Source organism: Artemia franciscana, chromosome 4 (genome assembly GCF_032884065.1).
Source record: "Artemia franciscana chromosome 4, ASM3288406v1, whole genome shotgun sequence".
NCBI lineage: Eukaryota > Metazoa > Arthropoda > Branchiopoda > Anostraca > Artemiidae > Artemia > Artemia franciscana.
This window is the reverse complement of record NC_088866.1, coordinates 47,640,040-47,654,731: the sequence shown is the minus strand read 5'-3', so window position 1 is coordinate 47,654,731 and position 14,692 is coordinate 47,640,040. Positions and strand designations below refer to the sequence as shown.

At 36.4% G+C, this 14,692-nt stretch overlaps 1 protein-coding gene across 11 annotated transcripts in view; it reads right to left on the bottom strand.

Moving 5' to 3' along the window:
* Positions 1 to 7,638: 7,638 nt before the first annotated feature.
* The window catches only part of LOC136026520 (annexin A7-like), a 322,593-nt gene continuing 315,539 nt past the window's right edge, over positions 7,639 to 14,692 (bottom strand). For 9 of the 11 annotated variants that reach the window (XM_065703164.1, XM_065703165.1, XM_065703170.1 and 6 more), the window contains exons 6-9: positions 13,930 to 14,002; positions 10,369 to 10,536; positions 8,551 to 8,726; positions 7,639 to 7,829 (exon numbers count right to left, since the gene is read on the bottom strand). In XM_065703164.1, coding sequence (XP_065559236.1) covers positions 7,767 to 7,829; positions 8,551 to 8,726; positions 10,369 to 10,536; positions 13,930 to 14,002 — 480 coding nt within the window. In that variant the 3' untranslated portion in view covers positions 7,639 to 7,766. Of the gene's footprint in view, positions 7,830 to 8,550; positions 8,727 to 10,368; positions 10,537 to 13,929; positions 14,003 to 14,692 lie in introns of those variants that run through there. The other 2 variants (XM_065703171.1, XM_065703172.1) reach the window with 2 other exon arrangements.

Sequence of the window (14,692 nt, the reverse complement as noted above, 5' to 3'; positions counted from 1 at the left end):
TTTAAAAAGCCAATGAGATAGTCCATATAAAACATGCTGAATCCATATCTGAAACTTATTTTCTCGCCGGACAATTAGTTCGTCCGGAATCCGGCAAAACCCGGAAAATTTGTTAAAAGTAAAAGTTTTATTTGAAGTCGATTAAAGGCTCGGTTAAACGGGTAAGAAGACATGCTGTATGACAATCATCAACTACCCGGACGATTAGTTTGCCCGGAATCCGGCCAAAGCCGGAAAAAAAATTAAAAGTTTTATTTATAGTTGATTAAATGTTCAGTTTAGGGGTAAGAAAATATACTGAATCCATATATGACAATTATTTTCTACCCGGACATACAGTTCGCCTGGAACTAAGCCTAAACCGGAAAATTTTAAAAAGTAAAATTTAAAGTTAATAAGAGGTTCGATATAGTGGTAAGGAGAGCAAATAGGGCTCGCCGGGCAAATAGTTCGCCCGGAATCGGCCAAAACCTGATTTTTTTTTTAAGTTTAAAGTTTATCTGAAGTTGATTAGAGTTTCGATATAAGATTAGGGGGATGTACTTAATTTATTTTGAGGTTTAGTTTTTGCTGGACAAGTAGTTCACCGGGAATCCGGCCGAAAACGGATATTTGGTAGAAGCAAGGCAGGAAGCTTTGATCAAAGATAGGGTAAAAACCATATGCTGAATCCAAACCTGAACTTTGTTTTCTCGGAAGACCAGTCATTGGTCAAATATTAAATAGTACAGATATTCAAGGAGTCTGGCGAAGACCGGATCTACAAGACGCAATTGTCTGGATCAAATATAGAATTTATGGGATCTCATCGAAACCTTTGGTCTTGTTATGTTATATTTTGAGAGAACCCTGCAAGTCAGGAGTGTTGATAGTGAGATTTATAGTCAGAGCGCATTGCAGTGGACACGTGCTGTACTTTCGTCATGTATATAAGACATGTATATATATATATATATATATATATATATATATATATATATATATATATATATATATATATATATATATATATATATATATATATATATATATATATATATATATATATATATATATATATATATATATATATATTATTTATAGTCAGAGCGCATTGCAGTGGACACGTGCTGTACTTTTGTCATGTATATAAGTCTTATATACATGTCAAAAGTACAGCACGTGTCCACTGCAATGCGCTCTGACTATAAATCTCACTATCAACACTCCTGACTTGCAGGGTTCTCTCAAAATATAACATAACAAGACCAAAGGTCTCGATGAGATCCCAGAAATTTTATATTTGATCCAGACAATTGCGTCTTGTAGATCCGGTCTTCGCCAGACTCCTTGAATATCTGTACTATTTAATATTTGACCAATGACTGGTATTCCGAGAAAACAAACTTCTGTTATAAGTGCACATGAGCCTAAACAAATACATGTTGCAGTATGTCCAGTAACAAACAATACTTTCCAGGCTCATGAGAAATGTCAGACGCTGATTCTTCTGACTCCAATGAAGCTCAGGATATAAAAAGAAGGAAAATTGAAAAGAAAATCGAAATTGTTCCCAGCAGTAGTGGCTCAGATGAGGAATTGATAATTGTGGAACCAAGCCCCAAGCCCCGAAAGAAAAAGAACAGTGGAAAACGTTACGAGCAAAAGTATGTGAAATCCTGGGAGATGGAAGATACATTTAAATTCTGGCTTTCGAAGAAGCACGGATCTGAAGTTGCTATCTGTTTGTGGTGCAACGCTGAGCTTTCCTACAAAAAGGGTAAAACAGATCTCACTGCCCATGCCCGTACTTCTGTGCATGTTAAAAACACAGTGACCCCAAAAGCTATTCCTCCTGCTATTTCAGTGTACATGGTTCATGACGAGTTTCCGTCTTTGCTTGAGACTGAAGCTAAAATTGCTTCATTTCTGGTCAGCAACAACCTGCCATTTTCCCTTTCGGACCAGTTGATTCCCCTGCTGAAAGCGATGCCACCAAAATCGGTCCTTGATAAAGTGCGTCTCGGGAAACAAAAAGTTGTGAATGTTGTTCGTCAGGGACTCGGTCCTTACTACAAGCAAAAAGTTGTTGAAGAAATGAAGGTGAGACCTTTTTCTTTGGTCATTGACGAAACGACGGATGTGGGAACCGCTAAACAGCTCGCTGTATGTGTTTTCTTTTGTAACAACAAAATGGAAACGGATATCGATGTCATTGATTTTGTGGAGTGCTTAAACGGATCAGCAGTTTCCATTTTCACCAAACTGGAGGAAACTTTGGAGTTTTTAAGAGTAAGTGAAGTGCCTTTACGGAATTGGGTCGGGTTCTGTAGTGATACCACGAACGCCATGATGGGTTGAAACAACTCAGTGGTGACTCTGATCCAAAGAAGCTACCCTTGGGTATTAATAGTGAAGTGCAGTTGTCATTCCATTCATCTGTGCGCCTCATACGCCTGCAAGAAACTGACAAAGACTCTAGAAGACCTGTGCCGTCATGTGTACAATCATTTCAATATGAGTGCCAAGCTTACAGCTGCCCTGAAAGAATTTTAATTGTTTTCAGAGACTGCGGTCCACAAGATATTGGCACCAGGTCAAACAAGATGGCTTTCGCTACAGAACTGTGTCCACCGAATTCTAGAGCAGTGGAATGCCCTAATCTTGTATTTTACCAGTGCCCATTTTGAAGATCCGACTCACGGCAGTGAGTTAGTTCTGAGTGCCCTGAAAAATCCATTTATGATGATCGTCATGATGTTCGTGGACTACGCGCTGGGACTTTTGAACGAATTCAATACCCTTTTCCAGTCCCAGGCGCCTATTTTCTACCAACTGAAAATCGAAGTCATTCAATTGGTGGAAACTCTGTTGGAAAACTTTATGAATGCTCGCGCAGTAAGGAGCTGTACAGACATCATGAAAATTGATGTTGAAGACGAAGCCTGTTATGTAGATCTGCGAAAGGTCTACCTCGGCTTAGATGCCGAAGCAGCAATGACTGGCCTTCTTGCGTCTAGTGATGGACGAAATGCCAATCCCGACGAAGTTGACAAGGTTTATTCTACCGCGAGAGAATTTTACAAAGAAGTGGTGGTCCAGATTAAAAACCGCTTCTCTTTCGACTCGGACATTTTCGCCTTCTCAGAACTACTTGACCCTGTTCAGGCTCAGGATCTGAATCTTCCTAGCCTGGCACCATTTTTGGCGAAATATAGCTTACCCTTCTGGTCCAAAAGTCTGATAGACAGAGAGTGGAGAGAGCAGAGCTCTGTAAGACAGCCAAATGGCGAAGATGCCAGTTCTCTCTCAGTAACCGACTACCGGAAGCTTATATTTGCCCAGAAATACTCTAACGGCAAACCAAAGTTTGGTAACCTGAGGCTTGTCGTTGAGTACCTATACGCTCTACCGTTTTCGAACGTAATAGTGGAGAGACTGTTTAGTACTTTGAAGGACGTCAAAACAGACAAACGTAACTGCCTGTCGACAGTTACGATTAGTTCAACACTTCAGACTAAACTTGGCATGAGTAGGCTTAAGGTGACACCTCAGTCTCTGGTCGTAGATGGGAGCATGAGGCAGTTACTGAAAGGCGTAGTTGCTTCCGCAACCGCTACTGAAGCTAGTGCCGCTATCTTGAAATCGGCTTCTTTAGCGCGAGCTCGTCTGGCCCCAGAAAGAGCAAACAATACCGTTGACGATCAGGATTAGCTGTAGTGTGATCTAGTGAAAATTCTGACTGTGATTCGTATTCATAATTCTAGTTCAAGTTATGTGATCAAGTAGTTTTAGCTGCTTTGTGATACAGTGAAAATTCTGCCTGAGTTCTGTTACTCGTATTCGTAATTCTAGTTCTAATTATGTGAAGAAGTAGTTTTAGATGACTTTCAATAAAACCATTTAGTTTGCATAAGTTTTGTATGAAAGAAACATTGTTCCTTGTTGATAGCTGATTTTGGAGTAATAATAAGTCTTCACCTTCCGGAATCTAGGTTCCCAGATTTTCTGAGATTTTTTTTGAATTTCTTCTGCGATACTTCAAAATTCCGGAAATCTGGAAGTTCAAAAGTCCCTTTTTTCCGGATGATTTTGATATACTTTCGGACCGGTTCATATTCGAGATGCAAGAAGAAGAAGACGTCAAAGAATAATCTGGAAGCCCAGATTCCGGAAGTTCCGGGAGGTGAAGAACGGACTTAAGACTCTAAAACATATTTTCGATTCTACTTTATTCTGTCTCTCTATTAATGACATTTCTACCACCAATACAACTGGTATGTGAGACAAAACAGCTGTTTAAAACCTCCTGATTTTTTCCCCGACTTAAAAAAAAAACTCCCGATAATCTCCCGACTTTTTTGGAGTCGTTACTGATTTTCAGAAAAAAAAGTGGAAGCACTGATCTTGCATGTCTTATCCTGGATCAAAATAGAACAGTATACACCACTTCCTGGTCTAGATGATTATCAGGCGCAAATTGCAATATTTCTCGAATCGGTCTTATAAAAGCATTATAAACTTCTTGAAAAACAGAAAAACATCGTATTTTAGAGGGTGTGTAATTGCTCGTTTTCCGTTAATCGTCAGGAGACTGAATTATGTGGGTGGTATGGGGTTGAAACAGGTTTTATTGCAGTATTTGCCTGCTTCATACTAGACAGTTGAATAATATTGAGCTGATCATTTCATTTGACTTTTTGTCAGATTGAAATTAAGTGAAAAAGGATAATGGGAATAAGAAACTGGCAGCGATCATTAAAAGGCGAAAGTTGGGATGGTTCCGAAGGTAAGTTAATTTTATTTTATATTATATGATAAATATGTGCATACTTTAACTTTATTATTCAATTTACCTTGTTCTAGATCAATCCATTTAGGAATCAAATGAAAAAAAAAAAAAAAACAAATTTTGGTACTTTCGATTTACATAATTCTTTGTTGCAGTTTCCACAATTTTGGTACTGAAGCATTATATTTTCATCATACCATCATATATTGTATATAGTATGACGTTAAGTTTTTTTTTTAATACTTTCAAAAGAGCTATTTGTTCTAATTAAACGGCCTTTGTGATTCAGGGGTCATTCTTAAAGAGTTGAACGAAATTCGAACTTAAGTGCAAACAGCGATGTATTGACGAAAGGGAGAACCCCCTCGTGTACGTTATAGTTTCTGTTCATTTTAAGTTTGAATGTTGCTCCTTACTTTCAGTTGAAAAAATCTGTTATTTTTTTATTTAGTAACAAATAAAAACGCAACAGTTATCTTTCTTCTGGCAAAATACAAAATTCCCCATCTTTTCAGATAGGAGCTTGAAACCCCTACGAAGGGTTCTCTGATACACAGAATCTGGTGATGTGCTTTTCATTAAGATTCTTTGACTTTTAGGTGGTGTTTCCCCCTAATTTCCTAGGCTTATAACCTTTTATGGGTAACACTAAGCTTAATGAATTTCATATATTTAGAATCGAAATAATAAGCCAATTCTTTTTATTTATTTATTGATGTCAAAATTCCGTTTTTTGGCTTTCGATTACTCTTAAGCCGCTTCGCTCCTTACTTACAGTTCGCTAACAAGAATTGTTCGATATATATATTATATTTAATTTGTCTTGCCTAAGTACTATATATTATTTTCTCTTTCAGAAATGGAAAGAAGATTTGAATAAAATGATTCAAGTAAACGGCAAGAGGCTCGAGACCTGGCTTTATGTGATGGCAGAATTTCAGAAGACGATATGCCATATACTAGAGTAATTTTAGATACCGAAAGGGGATAAAAGGACGAAAGGACACGACTACAATGTCAAAGCTAATCACGCCGTTATTTTTTACTAATACGTTAAAACAGTTTTATTTGTTAGCCCTAGAAATAAATATTGCTACATTTGCTCTTGTCCCAGAACGAAGATAGCGACAACACCAAAGAAGTGAAGGTAGGTTAATCTTAATGAAATATTCCAAAATGCAGTGAAAATATAATACTTTAGTAACAAAATTATGGAAAATACAACAGAGAATTATGGAAGGCCGCCCAGAATGCATTGTATCAAAGGTACTTATCTATTATCAATTACATACCCGAGAATTCGGATTTATAAAATCAGACAATAACCGGTTTATTGCTGTTTGTATACGGAGACAATTAGCTTTGCGGAAAACTACATTGTAGCTATATTTTAATAAATATGTATTTAATATTTTGGTTAGATTAGGCTACATTTTGCATGCAGCCCCGCTAAACTTAACACCCAGCCCCCTAATATGCAAATATACAACCCAAATTTATATGTTCTATGTATCTCCCAAGTGTCTCAGTTGTTTCAACCCTGTATATTAGTATATAATATTATATATAATTATAAAATAGTTAAAATATTGCGATTAAAATGGAGTTTATTTGCCACAATGCTACAATAAGGCGTGAATAATATTTTTGGTCGTGAATAAGAAAGAGCAGGTATCTCACACGCAAGTTCCCATGGGTAGGACCGAAAAAGCTAATGAAGACATTGGCTTAATGGTAGTTTCACCAAGACTGTTAAATACATCAGTCGAATTTTTTCAATTAAAAAGTACAATCTCAGACTTACTCATGAACACTCAATTTGCAATTCTCCTCTATTATTGTGTTGCTGAAAAAATCTGGTGAAACAACAGACCCTTGTCTCATTTCCTTATAATCGGTAAAAAAAAACAACATAAATATCACTCAGACTAAGGATGTAAACCCGGTCCACGAGGTTACCATATATATCACAATATGCTCTTATTATCGAAGAACTGACCCCCTATTATATGCAGGACACAAAATATATTCGTGGATCAAATGCGAGGTGGACTTCTTGGCTACCAATAACTGAGATTCGCTTCCTGCATCAGCATCTAAAAGTAGCTTATAAGGCTGACAGGGAATGACAACACCCTAGTCCTTTTTAAAAGCTAAACTACCTCGAGGGAACGAAACTTTTGACAGAATTTCATTGCATATTAGTAACCCAAATAGCTTGCATACAAGCACTCAACACAGTAATATGTCTATACAAACTACAAAGATAGGGAAGTTTACCTCACTTTACCACAGGGTACGTTTTCCTACACGAAAAAAATATTTTGGTAGTGTTTCAGAGGAAAATATAATTTTGTACTATCCACTCTACGGTGTGCAAAAGCACAGAATAGCTGGCTTTCAACCCCCAATTGCACTTTCTGGCTGAGCATCAGTGCCGCCAACATCAGTGCCAACATCAGAAAAGAACATCAGTGCCGCCAGTAGGGACTGTAATATACAATGCCGTATTCTTTCTTTTTATTCACCACTCCATGAATATCATTTTGTGTCATTTAAAATTTCTATGAAAATTATTCGTATTCAGTTTAGGACTGAAAACACGAATCAGCTCTTCTGAAATTGTAGCTTTTGGAAATATTTCATTCTTTTTTTTTTAAGAATGAAAGACTTCATTCCTTTTTTTTATTTTTTTCTTCGTTCTTTTTAAGATTTCATGAAATAATACAGTTCTCATGAAGTTTTAAAAGGATTTTGTATAAATGTTTTATACATTTGCTTAAAAAAAAACTATCTTAAAACTATCTGCTTAAAAAACAAAACAATAATAAACAATCGCAAACCCTGAGAATAAAATTTATCAGATATTTCAAAAGATAATACTCAACTTTAATTTTTGACTAAGATTATATAGACATCTACAAAATTACAGGTTCCGTAGTGACTAGCATTAGAGAGGAATTTCACAGCATTCATTAGCACTTCTTTTCTTCTGTTAACTCCTTGGGTTTCCACAAAAGGCAAGTAGTATGTGCTTGGTTGTACCCGAAGCATGTTTCTGTAAGAAAAAAGGAACCATAATTCTACCCGCACTCAGGGGAGGGTTCTTCGCACTCCCATTCATGATTGGCTCAGAAGCTCCTATTTCAAGATAATTAATGCTTTACGTGCATTTTATTTTATTTTCAAACCTCCCCTTACGAAATTATTTTCAAATCAATTTATAAATGTCGTTTATACTGGCATACACACAAAGAAATTGTATTATGTTGTATTTAAAAGGAAATTAAAATTTACTTGTATATAAGAAAATTTTGAGAAAAATGAGCATATATATTTAGGACATTGGAGTAACTTATTCACATAAAAAAATATCTATCAAAAACACAAAAAAAAATGAGAAATAGTGGCAAGACATTGCACTAAGAAAAAAAAATATACAAATACATAAATACTGAACATCGAGTTTGCTATTTTAAATACTGTAAATTTCTACTTGGTTTTCCAATTTGTGTTTGATCTGATCTGATGTCGGTCTGATATGATCTGTTCTCGGTCTGATCCAGGAGCAACTTTAAACTAGATGATTTTTTTATGTTTTGAATCAGCATAATAAATGAATCCTTTTGATGTCCTTCGTTTTTTTCATTAGTTTTATTAAATTTTCGATTACTCCTGTTCCCTGTCACTCCTTATGTACAGTTCGTTATCACGAACTGTTTGATATACTGTTTACGCATTTTACAGCTTAAATGATCAAAACAAGAAACCTGACTTACGTGAATGCCTTCTTCCAACGTTTTCTGGTATCTTTGGTTGTAAAGATTTTTTATTCTTCCTAAATCTGTTTCGCATGTTGTTGCAACGATCCGTAGTATAGTATCCATGTCTCGTTTCGTCATAGCCTGTCTTAAAGCATCAGCATAATAAGAGCCTCTATCGATCATGCATTCATCTGAAACAAAATCATCAACTCTGATTCGGGCATGAATCCTATATATTTGCGCATATTAAGATAAATTTTACCGTTGCGCGAAGTGAAATTCAGCTACTAAAGGAAAATTCAAGTACTATTATTTTTTTTTTGACATCTTTAATAGAACCCTGGTGCCAAAAACTTAAAGCAACTTGCAAATTTCCTTTTCAGGAAGACGTCTAGAGAAAGACCATACCAAGTAGAAGTGTGGCATCTGACTAAACTCTTTTTCGAACACTTAGCGTGGGGTATCACCTCTTGAAGGTGGGTACAGTGTTTCTATGTTCCTACAATGCCTTGGCAAACGAAAGTACAAGTCGATGAACTCGTAAGCGATATTACTGCTAATTTTAAGCAATCAGATTGGCTCAAACTAGCACAAGCCAATTCTCAATACCAGTAAAATCTTGTTGTGGATGGGCCTTTACACCCAAGAAATTACACATAAACACCAACACAAGAAATCAAATAGTTTAATTCACACAATAAGTGCTTTGCATAAAACAAGAATTTGGCTTTTTGTCACCTCCCTCTGCTAACTATGGTCAGAACCTCGGCCTCTCGCACGTTTGTTATTATGTCGTCACATTTGTTTGATTAAAGTAGCCGAACTAGGTCGTCCTGCTTTTCTCTTCGCCATACAGACTAAGTAACATGATTATTCTCGCAATTAATCTGTGGGAATCCCGCGGACTTGTTCAAGGAGCTCTTTCATAGGTGTGCTCAACACTATGTTCGTGAAGGTTACCGTTGGTCAAAATCATCCACGGGAGCGCAAAGTGCTACTTCATTGGCCCTCCCATGGATAGGGAAAAATATATAGATTACACTTGCTTGTGAGATTTGGAGCACGGTTACATATATATAAACATAGACGACTTCTTAGGGTGGGAGGGTTCAGAATCTTGTTTCTGCTTTGGCCATATCCAAGGAAATATTTTACTTAACTGTTTAATGGTCTCAAAGTAGCCGAACGTGGTTGACCTGCTTTTCTCCCTTCCACACGGACTAAGTAGCACGACTATTCTAGCAATTGATCTTTGGGAATCCCGAAGACGTGTTCAAAAAGCTCTTTCTTGAGTGTGCTCAATACTATGTTCGAGAAGGGTATCGATGGTCAAAAACATCCACGGGAGTGCAAAAAGGTACTTCATTTCCCTCTCATAGACAAAGTAAACAAAAGTACAGAGGGTAATGATATTTGGAATAGAGATGCACATAGATCCACATAAACGACTTTTTTACTCCAGGTTTTATTACTCCAAAAATCTTTTTTTTGCCAAATTTTCTGCCAGTTTTCGCCGAAAATAGTCTATTTTGTTTCTTTTATATAAAAAAAGGCAAATTTACTACTTGTAACAACTTTTTTTGCGTAAATATTGTTTTTTTTTAAATACTTAACTACATTGGTAAAAAGGGAGTGAAAGCCATTACTCATTAGTCCCTCACCGCTGCAAGGCAAGATTAGTGGGTGCGCCCACATCTAAGGTTATATTCAAATTTATAAGCAAAGAGCAGTTTGACACGTTCTCTCTTTTATATCCAAAGTAATTGTCATATTTTTAAGCATATATTAGTTCCTGAAGGTAAAAATTTCACATAAACAAAGGAATAAACTTACACAAGGCCAACAGCGCTTCCTTGTTGTTCTTAGAAAAATATAATCCTATTAGTTCAGAAATGTGAGTCCTAGTATGTACCTGAAAAACTTCGGCAACACGCTTCACATAGGGAACGCTGTTCATTCCAAACAGATTGATGATAAACAGCTTATCTTCAACACTTCCATCTAAAGGAAAAAAAACTGGGTATAATCACCGGATTCTTATCGGGTAGGTGCATAATTGTAGCATGTACATCGCCAATACGTAAATGTACAATAAGTGTCGTATGTATCTTATCGGGTATCACCGGTATCTTATCGGGTAGGTGCGTAATTGTAGCATGTACATCGCCAATACGTAAATGTACAATAAGTGTCGCATGTATCTTATCGGGTATCACCGGTATCTTATCGGGTAGGTGCATAATTGTAGCATGTACATCGCCAATACGTAAATGTACAATAAGTGTCGTATGTACCATACCGAAACATATTAGACAAATATTCATAGCAATGGAAGTTCTCTCCAATGGAGAGTGCTGCTGGCTTATACGACTATTTAGTGGAAAATCAGGAAAATCCTATTAAAAAGTAAATTATAAGGAAACTGAATACGCGTTTATTGTCCTAGTTGAATTGAAGCAATAAACTGGCATCAATAATTATATCCCAGTTTTTGTTCAGTCATGTTTTCAAAAGCAGTGCTCACTTCATGAAATTAATCGAGTTACAAAATAAAGAGAACAGCAAAATTTAACTGATATTAAAAGTCTTAAGAGTGAAAATGTATTATATTTTGTGCTCTTATTCCCACCATGTTTGTGCTCTTACACAAACGTGCTATACGTGTTAACGTGCTAAACGTGTTAATGTGCTCTTACTTCCACCATGTTTGTTTGAATCCTGAAAGCAAATTCTGGCAGTGACACAAATTAACATCCTTCCCACTACAGTCACATATAAAGGTATGGTACCCTACAACTATTAGATTTTAAGACTATTATTCTTGCTTCCAATCCGGTTTGCCTGAAGTCCAAAAACCCATTCCGCTAGATATCAGGATAACAATAATTTAAAAGTTGCTCTTCTCCCCCACCCCTAAGTTAAAAGGCCGGGTGGGTACAGATCGCCGAAGAACAGAACTAGGAGATACGTTTTGCTTCCCATCAAGTTTGGTTGAGATCTGACCATCTTTTCTGATAGATGTCCTGATGGGTTGCATTTTGGGATGCATATCCCTGGATAAAATGGACTGTACCTGGACACCCAAAAGACCTAACAACAACACTTACCCTTGTGTCCCACAAAATTTGGGTATGACAGTGGTAATATTAACAGAAAGGAATATTTACTTGTTCCTCTACCAACGTGGAAAACTAAAGAGGGTGGGAAATCGAACCCTGTCTCTCACGTGAAAGGCTGGGACATTGACCACTATATTACCACTGACTTTTTAATACTAGAAACTCTTATGAGCCATCATAATCAATACCAATTATAAAGCAAAAACAGAAGATTCAAGATTGCTATAACAAAAGTTCTCGAAAGTGATCTGGGTTCACTTCTCTGACCAACTCGCTATGGCCTTACATTTCTCAAAAAGTACAAAGTGATAATAGCCTACTGATAAAAACAACAAAAACCTTTTTTTAGTGTTTTGAAACCTGAATTAAAGACTATTTTTGAAACTTTTTGTTTTCAAGTAACCTTAAGGATAATGTTGATAAAAAATAACTTAAAATCTGCCCACCGAATTCTTTTCCAAACAAACATCGATGCATCTAGCATAGACTTAAACTTCACAAGGCCCTAACTAGTAAATAACTTCCACCGTCTGCTTAGTATAAAGACAGTTCTTGATTTTGTCAACGAATGACTATTCAGTGCTTTCTTTATATAATCGCTTTCTTTCCAGCTTTTTGGAACTACACCTTAGTACACCATATCATACCTATATCTCTTTCATTTGTCTTCATGGCCCTGTCTAAACACTGTCTTCATAGTGGGTTTTTCACACAACATGTGGAGTAAGAGCCGCTTTTGATCCAATAGATTTGGCTTTTCCGATTTGCCATTAGAATCTTAAAAAGCACCAGTGAGGAAAAAAGCACCATCTAAAAAGCACCAGGTTGTGCTAAGCTAGGAGTGTAAATGTAATTGACAATCAGTTTGCTTTTCAGCTGTGGGCGAGTTGTCAGCATACGTATAAGATTCCACCTTCTTCTTGATGTGTTCTTCTACTTCTGTGCTCGTGATAGTCCTTCGAAGACAAATAGTATTTATATTTTCCCCTCAGATGTTTCAAAAGCAATGGATAATTTGGTCATATTCAGGCTCTTTTATAGATCTAGAGTTGATCTTTCTGCTGCAAAGCTTCGTAAGCTTTGCTATTCAAATTCTTTTCATCATCTACAATGTACACAAGGTACTATTATAAAGATGCAAAAAGGTTAAGGTGAAAGGTAATCTACCCTTTTTAATATTACTATTTCTAGAGTTTTGACAAGATTTTGAGTAGTTGCTTTTCTTGGTAGTTAATACCCTGTATCTCCTGACAAGCTGCTTCTTATTATCCACTCCAAAAATTATGTCCCCCTAACATTGTTTTCTGCTTCATCTACTTTTTTTTATACTGGCCATTGCCTTACTGTAGAAAACTTTGAGTTTCTACCCAACAATGGCGCGGCTTTCATGACCTTACAATGTAATAATTTCTCTATGTTACTTGTAGATTGAATCCAACAGCTTCATGTCTCTATTACTGACATTTTCCCGAGTTCACGTCAGTGGACTGTTAACAGTTTTAGAAGGAAAAAAAAAAGATTGGCTACGTACAGATTGTTACAAACCGGAGACAGTAAAACAGAAATGACAACAGGAATGGTAACTCGTCCCTTTACTCATCCATATCCCTTGTTCATGCTTCAGGTCATTTACCTATTAATAAGAATGGCAACTCACCCTTCTGTGAATAATCCAACCCTTTATACTTCAGATTGTTTCCTTATTATTAAGAATTGTGACTTAAAAAGAATCCCGGGAAATTACTTAAATTTAATAAAGTTCATTTTGTCTACGACCTTGGACTAAAAAAAAACTGATTTATTGTGGGTAATTTAAGTGTTTTCAAAAAATTTTAAAATTGAAGAGACGGCACAGAAAAAATCCCAGGTACTACTTATAAATGTTCATCCGGTCATTGCAGTCTTATCCGGTTCTTACATTCCATATTTTCTTTTGTGCTTTTTTTTCTCATTGTGATCCTACCACTATTGATAGATACATTGTGTGGATCACTTATACCTAAACTAATTAATTAATTACATCGGAGAAATAGGCCTTTATGGCGATCAAAATTTATCGAAGCGAGGAAAAAAAGTCAAAACATAAAAAATATAAAAATTATGGGGAACGTCTTTAAAACCTTACGATTTCAACTCTACTTTAGGGGACTGAAGGCGTCGACAACTCGACTGAAGGCGTTCACTTGAACCGTTCCGTACGTGTTTATTATGATAATCGGTTCAATAAAAATTAAACAGAGTAAAACTTGCCTGAATCATTAAAAAAAGAACTTACCACACTGATTAAGTCTTTGAACATCCACTTGAACTTTTTGCTCATTTATTCCGACGAAATCTCGTGTTTCTGTCTGCAAAAATAAAACACAAAAAAAAAAAAAAACAGAAGCAAAGAAACGAAATGGACCGATGCGAAATCAGCAATGGGTTCATTCAAAGAGTTAGTCACAGAAAGTTCGGGAGGAGGGCTAAACTCTTCATTCAAATCTTTTATGAATACAATAAAAGTTTTCCTCGTTTTCACAAATATTTTCGTAATTAACTTATTCACCTATTCCATACACTTTAAGCTCTCCTTTCCCGTTTCTGGCATTGGGTTTATATTTTTACCAAAGTTTATCTTTTATCCAGCAATTTACCCCTTAATTTTATTTTGTTATCACTTGTTTTCGACTTTTTTTTTCCATTATTACTTTTTCGGACCCGATCTATACTAATGCTCCACGTTTTATTTTTGTGTTGCTTGACTTGGAAGGGTGTGCGAAGGCACGGAATGGCTGCCCCCCCCCCCCCACAATTACACTTCCTGGATGAAAGCCAATGAAACGGAGATCGGCACCACCGGTAGGGAATACAAAGCCTAATACCGTATTCTTTTACCATTACATCGAGATAACTCATTTTTTCTCCAGATGTTACGTTCTCTCTTTTTGACTTTTATTTTTCCTCATCTTTCCTAATGTTGCTCTGTCGGGGGAGGTACTAACAAATCTCTTCTGTGCTTACTTTACAAGAGCCCAAAATAGGGCGGTGAAGGCTAC